The following is an 11,852-nucleotide window of genomic DNA, read 5'->3' on the forward strand; positions in this document are numbered from 1 at the left end:
CCTCCCTTCAATAAATGCCTAGGCCAGCAACTAGTCCATTGTTTCCTCCCTGAGCCTCTTCAGGCTTTTTCATTAAATTTCTATTACAATATGCTAAAAAGCCTATTACCTATACATGTACATCAATATTCAAGACAAAAAGTACTGGAATAATTGCATACAAAGCTTGATATGTCAATTTGCTTGATGACTAGGGATATTCATTGAGATGAAGCTGAAGAACAAATCCTGAAGATAAAGTGTGTGACACAAAGACATCATAAGTACATTTTTGGCAAAGGAGATTTGTTTAATGTTTATAAATTGACTGATAAAATGATACCTGCACAGCCATACTCATTATGTATTTTGCTATTTCATTGTTTGATATATTGCAAACAGTGTGTACAAAATAGCAATAAAGTTCATGGTACCTTCTGTGCAAGGATATGATACTTGAACTAATGAAAACTGCTGCCATTTATATTTAGTCATAAAAGATAACACAGGCCTTCAGAAAGGTTTGCCTTCAGAAAGGTTTGCCTTCAGAAAGGTTAATGTACAATTCAAGGTTAATTATCAATTTGAAAGTATACAAGAATACCTTTTATACAAATTACACATCATTTGTGGTATGCTAGGTAAACAGTACATGTGTATTGTATATACAATATACCATCAACATTACCAGAAAGTGGTCAGGTCATTTTACCTAAAAATCAGCTGACATGCCTACATATGTCAAATGTGTTATCTTATCAACACTTTTTTTTAAAACTAAATAATAGCCTTCTTGCACTCACTGGTACTACTAGTAGTTTTATATAAAAGTGTAGGCATATGTGGATTTTTATTTGCTGCATTGACTTTCACATTGTATTACTTTTAAGTTCAAAAGAAATCCTGGCAATGATTTCCAGTTTTCTGTGTAATCTATATAATTCCTATGTTCTGGGTGACAGTGAGTGGTACAGGTAAAATGTGTCTGGTGCAGGTAATTTTCAAAGTTAATGTAACTTACTGGGGCAAAGAAAACTACTAGAAGCCCAGCTTAAATTCCTTGTACATCAGCATGTGAAGCGGTTCCATTGGGACTCCTTCTGGTTCCCCAGTATTGCATGTTGCGACTCTCAATCCTACCCACTGCCATTTCCTCTGCTTCGGCGTACTACAATACAATACAAAAATTGACAGAAACAAATATACATATGTCATATGTCAAATATACATATGCGCATGGTAAATACATGTAGGTACATATCAATTTACACATCATGACATTTCAGTAACTCCAAAACTACCTTTATCAGGGTCAGTTACTGATACATCAGCCTGGTAAGTGCCATACATATAATAGGTTGTAGATCTTTTTTAAAAACATCCACAATGCTTTTCTTGCTTTGATTGATGAACTCTTGAATACAGTGATTGTGTTTCAATGTATCATAGTATATTACAGTAAAAAAAAAACTTGCTTTCCCTTTTTGTAGGCTAATAGTATAACTTTGGATAACACCTAACACAGTACCAATTTGATGAGGATAGTTATGGAAGTAAAATATGCCTGATGGGGGATGATAATGAGTGGTGAGAAATTACTTTATCCTTTCCCTTTAATTAATAACTAGGGAGTGACAACTCTGTTTAGCATAAACAGAATGAGGGTCAGAGAAACATGAAATAAAATGCAACTCATGAATCTGTTTTATGACAAAATACATGAATTTTGAATTTAAAAAACATTAAATGTTCTATTTTCTATTTAGATACATGTGTATAGGGAAATAGTAACCCGTAATCAAACTAATGCTGTCTTAGTGACATGTATGGTCAATGATGTAATGTCCTTCATAATATGATACCAAGCTCCTTGATAATACTAACGTTACATCTAGTCAAGTTACAGTGTAACGTATATATTATACATGTACTAGTAGTTTGATGCTGCCCAATACTATCCAAGCAGACGTTTGGGTTTTGGGGGTATTTTTAGCGTGTTTTCAAACTTTGGTGGGAAAAAAATTCAGTGCAAAAGAGAAACCCCGATAAAAAAGCCTAAAAACACGCTAGAAATCCCCCCCAAAACCCAAACCTCTGCTTGGAGAGTAGCTGCCCAACCCCATTCTGGAATGGAATCACCCGGGCGCGCGTACATTTGAATGCCGCCCCCCACCCCCAATACACATACAGACACACACCTACGTATACGTATATACCATTACCAAATCAAATGTATTACATAGGCAGTTGATATTTGACTACTGAAATCTTCTTTTGGCTGCTAGCAACATATCCAAACATATTCACTGGCTATTTGCGAAGAAGAGAAAACAGCCCAGTCGTGCCTCAACGCAACGCGGAGTTTAGCACTTAAACAACAAGGACTGAGAGTCCAGTGAGCTAGTGACTAACCTGCAGAATATGTAGCCTATAAATGGTCCAGGAATTGGTCCAGGTCAGAGTAGAGATGAAGAGAAAATATAAATCGCCAGGCCGTCCCGTCTGTCGTCCATTTCAGCCAAGCCGGCAACCAACCGCAAGTCTAGTCTCGCATTATCTCGCGACGGATTTACAACTCTCGCGAGGACTACACCCGACCGTTTATTTTCTATAGTAAAGCAGTGAGGTTACTAATAACGGTCACATCCTAGGAGGTGAAGAGAGCCTCTTAGCTTATTAGTTACTATATAACGGTGGTCACCGTTAGTAAGTAGTTACTATATATGGTATGTGTATCGGCTGTCCTCAGCTATCTTACCCAAATGATGTGGACACGTGATTTTTCCCACGTGTGACGTCAGCAAAGGGTCAAAGATTGAAGTCGATATCGGCCCCCGTCCCGGTTCAGCGATGGTTGAAGTGCCCTGATGTATATGGCCTCTTTTATGCCTCTCTTGAAATAATCCTGTTCTGTATCCAAGATTCTGACCCCCTCCAGATCCACTGTGTGTCCCGATGATTCTATGTGGGTGTGTTGTGACACCTCAAGATGCAACAGAACTGGGTCGTCTATGTTCTACAAACCTGGTTTTTAGTGAGCGCTCAGTTTTCCCGATGTAAGTTTCCCGACAAGGGGCCTCTGTTTGTGTTTCCCTTGTAACTTATGTGGTATCATTCTCTTTCCTTCCCAGTCTGTCGGGTTCCACTTGGGATGGAGTCTGGTGTCATACCTGATGGCAACATTACGGCATCTTCGACCAAACGTAATGATTACTTGCCTTACTACGCACGGTTACACGGACTAGCAGGTTTGGGCTGCTGGGTACCGCGTAGCAACAACATCGGACAATGGCTGCAGGTAGGTATACATGGAAAAATCTTGTTTAAAGTTAAAACTTTTGGTCCAACACAAAAAATTCTCTCACTTAGAGCTTTCGACCAGTCACTCTGGTCTTCCTCAGTAGACTGACCCAGTGAAGCTTGTCACTTGGCTTCTTTGAAGTGTGACGTCAACACTGGGTCAAAGGTATCTGGTAGACGATGACGGCCCCCGTCGCGGTTCAATGTAGGGTGATGGGCCCTGATGTAAATGGCTTCCTTCACCCCTCTCAAGAAATAGTCTTGTTCAGTGTCTAAAATCCTTACAGTGTCAAGTGAAACAAATGAACTTTCATGACAGTATGGGAAAATCTTGTTGTGGCTTTTTGAAATCGATTCTTATGTTTACCTTCACAGAATGAAAACATATTGTTCTCGCTCAGTTTTTTCTTATTATTCAAACAAACAAATAAAGTCAATGACCTCGACCAGACGTCTGCCATCATGGTGACTAGTTCTGTATCAACACCCTGTGATGTTAGGATACATTATGTAGCAGAACAGAGTTGGAGAGCCTGCTCACATATGAATGTATTTAGCTTTAAGTAAGAGTGAACAGTGCAGTAGTTTCTTGGTCTTGACCAGATGAAGTTTCGCAAATGTTACATTTCTACTTTCCAGTATAACTTCATGCCATTCTTTCAGGAATCGAACTCATGACCTCTCGATCTCGTGTTTACTAGCCTAGTTACTTGGCCGATCGTCCACACTTGTTCTATATTGAAAAACCTATTGTGTTTCAGGTGGATTTAGGGGAGATGAAGCGCGTCACTGGGACCGTTATCCAGGGCCAACAATGGGCATATCCACAATGGGTGAAGTCGTACAAACTCCAGTACAGTGCGGATGGGGCCAATTGGACGACATATAATGGCAGCGATGGCACAGAAATGGTATCTTGAATATCAAAATATTTTCTTCTATTAATTTCCCAAATACCAGGAAGACATATGAAACAATGTTTCCAGGTCTTTTTGTATAACATGGCGTTTTTGATCCATCAGCTATATAATCTACACTATTGATACTTGGACAGAATGCATGGAGACTTTGTGGCCATCAAGACCTGTACTAAGTATAAAGACCCTCATCTGAATTATCCGTTTACCTTTCAGGTGTTTACAGGCAACACTGACAATACCACGCCTGTAACAAACCTACTGGACACCCCCATTGATGCCCGTTATGTGCGCTTCTATCCTCAGTCATGGCAAGGTGCTATCTCCTTGAGGGTGGAGATTATTGGCTGCTGTATTGACAGTAGGTTTTTGTTCTCTTGGTTCTGAGCTTACGCCACACACTCACACCACTAATTGCATTAGTCGTTATTCAATACTAGTTATACTAAACACCTTAGTTCATAAGGCATACTACCAGGTGTTATAACAAAACAGACCCGGGGAAGACCACCCAAAAGGTAGAAAGACCAGATACAAACAGACACAGGGCTCACCCTGAGGGAAGCTGAGACTATGTCCTGGGATAAAAGGAGAAACCAGACAGAGGGGAGCAAGGGGTCAGATCCTGGCCTGAGCACTGAGGCAGCCAGGCATACTAAAATTGAGTCAGTTATTGGTAACCAAGCCACTTTTTCTTTTGCTACAGTGTGTCCAATACCAGGCTACGTTAGTTTTAACGGGGTTTGCTACAAGGCCTTTACTGAGTATAAAAACTACGTTGGCGCTAGACAGAGGTGTGCCGAAGACGGAGCACTGCTAGCCATGCCGAAGGACAGTGCCACAAGCGCTTTCATACACGACTTCGTAGACAGTGAAACACGTTGGATTGGGCTGACTGATATCGAGACAGAGGGCCAGTGGATATTTGAAGACGGACAGACTCTTGTGTCCTCCGGCTATAGCAACTGGAGACGGAATGAGCCGAGCAGTGGCACTATTGAAAACTGTGCTGCAATTTACGGTAATGAGAACCTCTGGATTGATGCAAAGTGCAGCATTTTTCGTGGATTCATCTGTCAGCTGGGTAAGTGTTGTGATTGCACCCTCGTTTTATGTGGCACAATCTTGCCATCCCTTTGTCAAATTATACATAATTACTGTCAGAAGCCATAAAATGAAATAGGAGTTTATGAAATTAGGAGTCTTAAAACTTCTGTTTCTCTTCATCTGCATTTTTAGGAGGTTGTGTTCACCCACCCACCCAAGCCAACACCATCGGGCCCGTGTGTGACTGTCCTTATCTGCCGGGGGAGAACTGCACCTACCCATGTTCCCCAGGATATTACGTCACTTCCGGTGACGCCATAACCAGGACATGTACGGTAGATAGGTCATGGACAGAACCGGACCTTTTCTGCCAACCTGAAGGTACGAATAAAGACGTCTTTATACAAAGGAAATTGAAGGCAACTGACACATGAAGTTATATATATATATATGAATCTTTATTGCATGTTCTTGCCCAGATGGGCTAAATGCACAAGAGGACACGGAGCGTGCAAAACATGAGTATTGCATACTGGGACGCTATATTCTAATGCTAATTGCTAGGAATTTATACATTATAACAATACTATATACTACCTAACATCTACTGTTAGTTGCCCTTTCTTCTCTCTTTTTGAAACAGTTGGAAACATAATTACATAGTTTGTCTGCTACACATTCGTTCTTATATGACATCAAATGTTTAAACATGTCCTGCTTTGACATTTTCTTGCATATATTGTCTAAAAGGAAAATATCGAGTAGTTCTTGGCGTTCATCTTTATATAATAGCCATATCCTTAATTAACTTCCTCTTAGAGATCCTGTTAGTAGAAGTTGTGTGTTGTGTTTAAAGTGACTGTCTCTGCGTGTGTGTTGCTACAATATAGTTTCTACATGAGTATGTGCTGTCAGAGGGAGTAGTGTTTCTTCTATATATATATATACCGCATTAAAGGAAAATTATAGACAAAAACAATACCTCTCAAGTATACACAATCTAGATATCCGAAAAGCGATCACAAAATTAAGAATTAGTTGTCATAAATTAAACATAGAAATGGGTCGATACAAGAAAATACCAAATGACCAAAGGTTCTGTCCATTTTGTCCAAACATGATTGAAAATGAGCACCATTTTATAATGGATTGTACACTATACAATGATAAGCGCCTATTGCTGTTCACCTTTCTTTCCGCATAAGATAACCTCCACCGAGGCTCTGGCCTGGCTCTAGGCCTGGGTAGTCCATGCTAGTCAGCGACAAAACGCAGCCGAGCACCCAAGCTATCGAATTCGAAGCTCCACGACTCAAGAACTCAGTACATAAGTGTAGTACCGATTCATAAATTCCACAAAAAGCCAGCATGTGCCGGCTTGTCGTATACGTCACTATGTACTGTCGGGAATTCACAATACCAGCTTTGTATTCCTGTGGTTCAGTGGCATTTTTATTTTTGGCCGGAATTTTTTTTATTCGCCCGCGCGCACTAGTTTGGGGGTCTTCAGAGGATGTCATCCATAAAATTAAATCGGCGTGGCCTTAGTTAAGTTGTAGAAGACCACACAAAAGTCTTTGTACTTTTTTGTTGTGTCAATAAAGAATCTCTATATATAATGTCAAAATTTCCTTGTTCCTGGTTGTACTATTTCCCTGTTTATTTTATCCATCAGCATGTTCCATTACGAAGTTCGGCGATGGCGTTCACAGGCCAGTGACGAGAGATCTTCCTCTCGTCGTCTCCACGCCCTTCATCTTTGAGGTCAAGGTCAACACCAGTGGGGCAGGTGTGGTCATTCGCCTAGAAACGCCGGGATCGGTCGGATACCGTATAGAAATCAAATCCGGAACGTCTACTAGCCAGAGAGTCGGCAGTCAACGTGCGGGAGTTGCAAGGGAGGACACACTAGGTAACAATCTGAACGTTGCCATGGCACCTCAAATCTGTTCGACGTCCGAAATTTCTCGCATAGTATAGTAGTCTATAAAATGGTATCAAGCTTTGAGATTTTGTCATTTCTATTCCTGTGCTTGGTGGTAAATGTTGCTTTTGCTGCTCAGACATGACTTCGTCTGAAGAGTTCCGACGGTTCTGGATCTGCTGGTCGAAAGGCGGGAGTTTTGGTGTCGGCAGGAGTGGAGATGTCGAGCCCTTCATGAGCTGGACAGACCCTCAGCCTTTCATCACTGACATCAGCCGTGTAGGGTACGCGACCAAGAATGTTCCAGGAGAGTTTAAGTTCAACTGTACACAAGGTAAAACTTTGCAGATATTGCAGATTGATATGGGGTACACAGGCAAATGATTACTTTCTACAAAGAAAACAAAATGATTGAATTGCATTTTCCGCGTTTTAGGACTAAAAAAAATACACAGAAGCTCATAGATTTACACTGTGACAACAAATAGGATTTTTTGTCTTCCATTGCCAAGTTTAGAAGGTAGATTCAGATCTTAGCAGTAAAAAACTAATCATATGATTCTTAAATTTCTTGTCTTTTTAATTGGCTGTAGGACATTCAATAATTTGCAACAAATAAATAATCACAAAATTTCCCATCTTTATAGATGGATTTCCAGGAGTTTGTGTTGACCCACCTCTCCAAGCTAACACCACCGGGCCCGTGTGTGACTGCCCCTATCTGCCGGGGGAGAACTGCACCTACCCATGTTCCCCGGGATATTACGTCACTTCCGGTGACGCCATAACCAGAACGTGCGCGGCAGATGGGTCATGGACAGAACCGGACCTTTTCTGCCTACCTGAAGGTACGAAATAAAGGCTACCACTGAAATATAAAAGCTTATTTTGCTCCAAAACATCAGTAACCATCTTACACATTATCGTTTTGTGCGCAGATCGCCACACGATTGCTCAAGAAATGACGATTTGGCGCCTTCTTATACCAAAACAGAACTTATCAAATGTATAGAGATGAGAGACATTCGATTTAGTTTAGTTTAGTTAACACTAAAACTAGAGCTTGAGAAGGAATCGGAGATTTCAGGCTTCCGGGATGTACTAGTATCTTGTATTGCCTGATCTTCAGGTTGACCCCTGTGTCTAATCATTTGAGCTCTTGTCATTCTGCCTGTCAATCTTCCCCAACCCACGTGCTGCCAACCTACTCTATCTAAAACCAAATTCAAAGCTCAGCACACAAAACATTACCTCCATATCGGAAGTAACAAGTGGCAATATCAAGTGACACTCGGACCTACAGGTAGAATGCTAATGCACTTACATTCTCATCTTTCTCGCAGAACATTCAACAACAACATCAACAACTGTAACTACAACGCCTGCTACAACTCCTATTACAACTGCAACTACAACCCTGACTACTTCAGCTCGTATCACGAACCAAGACACTTCCACCATGTATCTGATGCCTACAACAAGCTCAACAACAGCCGTCAGAAAGACAACAACGCGTTTTGTCTTTGGAGGTATGCGAAGCCTGTTTTGTAAATTTATGATTAATTTGAAGATATAATGGAAATTTCTTTTCCAAGTAGATGACTGACGCAGTGATTAGAAAAGAACCATGCTTTGGGAGTATAAAACGTCTTCCCAACATTCTGATCATTTTACTAAGCCTTCTGATAATTTCGTCCTTTTCATTTATTTATTGAAAAAATGCAACAAGACATTACACTGACTCCCAAGGCAGTAAAGCTGATATTAGAGAGTAAACATATATGGACAAAACACATAGGGCACATAATTTCAACTACAGTGTGAAAATACAAGAACAATCATAAGTAAGTAATTAAGTTCTAATTAAGTAATTAAGTTCTAAGTAATTAAGTACATATATATATACATAGTAAAAATACCGCATTTGAAAATTTGACTACCTCATAAGAGAAAATTGGTACATAAATAACAAGGGTACAAGGCTAGAAGGAACAGCTGGAAGTGCCTAGAAACGGTTTGTTGAAGTGATGTAGGTGTGGAATGCGTGTGAAATTTCGTCCTTTTCACCACAGAACTTGATGATGGAGAATCCTCTGATTACTTGGATGACGAACTTTCCACCGAGAGCATGTCGCCCACGACCACACTCCCCACCCTGGTGCCCAGTACACCTCAACCTTCTGCTTTACTCACTACTCAAGCATGGTCAACACAACCGCCATTTCTAATAGAGGTAAATACTACTTTCCTAAATTCGGCATGCCATATTAATTTTTCAGGTATGGAAGAATGTTTGGGGTGGCTGAGCTAGTGTGCGTTTGTGTGTCTGTCCAGACATAGTAGGTTGACAGCACGTGGATAGGGGTGGGTAGAGATTAACAGGCAGGATGACAGGAGGCAACAGGATTTAGATATAGACATGGGAGAATTCAGGAAGCGGATGATTGCATATACCTCCAGGAAGAAAATCTTCGAACTCCTGTTTCAGCTGCTTTGCATGATCTGCATGCTCCATATGTTTTGTGTTCTTTTCTAACGATGTGGCATCAATTGTTACAATCGTGTGTAACAATTCCTTAAACTTCAGGAGGAGATCCCACTTCTTATCCAGACCCTCAGTGAGAAGGTGAACCACTTCAGCGGGTCTCTGGAAGATCGCAAGGAACTTCTCCAAGGTTCGTTTCTTCTCTTACATTCGTTTATTTATCGTAATTTCTTAGTATCTCTTTACCTAGTACCTGTAGATCTAACTATCAGCAAATTTCTTAGCAGATCATTTGGCATATCAATATATGTGCAGTGTGAATCTGCAACTGATTATAATGCATCGATTGCTAAGAACAAAACCAACAAATAAGGAAAGCATGCCGTCACAACTCACTAGAAAAGAGTAAGGTGGATCGTTCTAAGTTATTATTAATAAACGATTATAATGTAAACCAACCCAGATTTGAACAAAAACCTTTCAGATGCTCTTCATAGTTATATTTTATCTACGGACTGGTTTAAACCTTCCACCTGTCCCTCTTAGTCTATTGCTGATAGATTTAAGTTGACTTCATTGATTTCTTTCAGTTTTCAGTTACACCCATATATATGATATAGTTCTGCCTAATCTTGACCTCAAACGCAATATACATGCAGTTTCGATTACTTACTTACTTACTCAGAGTATTTACATGATTTGTGTGATATAGATCTAAACCTGTTTATATACATATATATATATATATATATATTGTTATGTCCTGTAAGTTGTAGCTGTTTATACCTGTTATCCTGATAGACTTAAGTTCATCAGATTTTGCTGCCTGTAAGTCTGTGTAATGTGTGGTCTAACATTTGAAATAAATAAATAAACCCACGTGCCATTGGGCTAAAAGCGTCAGGATCCGGAAGAGGCACTAATAAATGCTTGTGTTACAATCATCTACACGCGCATGTAGCTGACTGTATGTTCCTTCCCAAACCTACAGAAGTGACTGACGCGGCCTCCTCCGTACTGCGGGCTCAGAGCAGCAGCAGGGAGACGGTTGCCAAGGAGACGACCTTTGACCTCTCCTCCGGCGTCACAGATGGGCTGGAGAATCTGATAGACGTCCAGTCTACCGACCTGTCACCAATGGAACAGCTGATACAGGAGAAAAGGGAACAAGAACGTCTCAAGGCCCGGGTATGTACCAGTTTCTCCCTGTCGGAAAAGGTAAAGGGTAGTTTGTAGCCCAGTTAGCTATAGGTTAAAATAGGCTTAATTAAGTGGGTTATTAATGCACTGTTTCTAGGGCACAGTATTGGAAGGCAGAGCCCATCTCTCTCCTCCAACTGCCCTTTACCTCCCCAACCAATGTCAGGTATTCGTTTTAAAAGGCAGGGTCCATGCCTCTCCTTCCAATGCCTTTACCTCTTCAACCAGGTATCCGTTTTACACGGAAGTCGCGTTAAGTGCCTTTCCCATTGCACAACGTAGTTAGGAATGCCAGGGATAATCTGTGCCATTCAGATACAGAGATACAACTATCACAAATCCATTCAGCTGACTGGGACTCCATATTTGCCCCAAACCACAGGTGATTGGGGAAACGAGAGATCTGCTGCAGCTGCTGGATGCGGCAGCAGACAGACTGTTGGAGGAGGCACCACCGGAAGGAGAAAGTACGTACTTCCGGTCTGACGGTGTGATGACGGCGGTGAAGAAGGGCATCCCTGATGTCGGTGCCGTGCCTATCGGCCAGGATGTCGGGTCTGTCGTGTTTACCAAGCAGGACAACCTTCCTAAGGGCTCCACTATGAAAGTAAGCAATCGCTCCTAAAGCCAGGTCGTTCCAGCTTACGTAACAATCTATCCACGACGACCACTATAAAGGGGCTGTTAAAATCTAGTCAATGTGAACAGGTGGTCATCACTATAGACAGAAAAATGATCTGAGGGACACAAACATTGTGCACACATTGGCCAAGTGGTCCTCAGGTAAAGGCAGTCACAGTGATAGTACAAGTTTGAATGTACTGTATATCAATGGCCAGGTGATCCTATTATAGTGGTAATCACTAGTACAGGTTTAACTGTATACCAATGACCAGGTGAACCGTATATAGTGGTGGTCAGTATTACAGGTTTGGGCATGAACAGTTTAATTCTCTTCAGGTTTGGACATGATTGTGGTTAGTAAAATATAAGGACCTTT

The 11,852-nt window shown here is 41.1% G+C and overlaps 1 protein-coding gene across 1 annotated transcript in view; it reads left to right on the forward strand.

Annotated features, from left to right (window-relative positions):
• LOC109471658 overlaps positions 1–11,852 on the forward strand; it is a 34,084-nt gene that overhangs the window by 10,109 nt on the left and 12,123 nt on the right. Inside the window, exons 8-16 of the mRNA XM_019770995.1 lie at positions 3,111–3,277; positions 4,041–4,190; positions 4,413–4,557; positions 4,903–5,280; positions 6,919–7,032; positions 7,307–7,451; positions 8,511–8,662; positions 9,240–9,400; positions 11,235–11,459. Of these exons, the coding sequence (XP_019626554.1) occupies positions 3,111–3,277; positions 4,041–4,190; positions 4,413–4,557; positions 4,903–5,280; positions 6,919–7,032; positions 7,307–7,451; positions 8,511–8,662; positions 9,240–9,400; positions 11,235–11,459 (1,637 nt within the window). The remainder of the gene's footprint in view (positions 1–3,110; positions 3,278–4,040; positions 4,191–4,412; positions 4,558–4,902; positions 5,281–6,918; positions 7,033–7,306; positions 7,452–8,510; positions 8,663–9,239; positions 9,401–11,234; positions 11,460–11,852) is intronic.

Source organism: Branchiostoma belcheri, unplaced genomic scaffold, assembly GCF_001625305.1.
Source record: "Branchiostoma belcheri isolate BF01 breed outbred unplaced genomic scaffold, Haploidv18h27 scaffold252, whole genome shotgun sequence".
Classification (NCBI taxonomy): domain Eukaryota; kingdom Metazoa; phylum Chordata; class Leptocardii; order Amphioxiformes; family Branchiostomatidae; genus Branchiostoma; species Branchiostoma belcheri.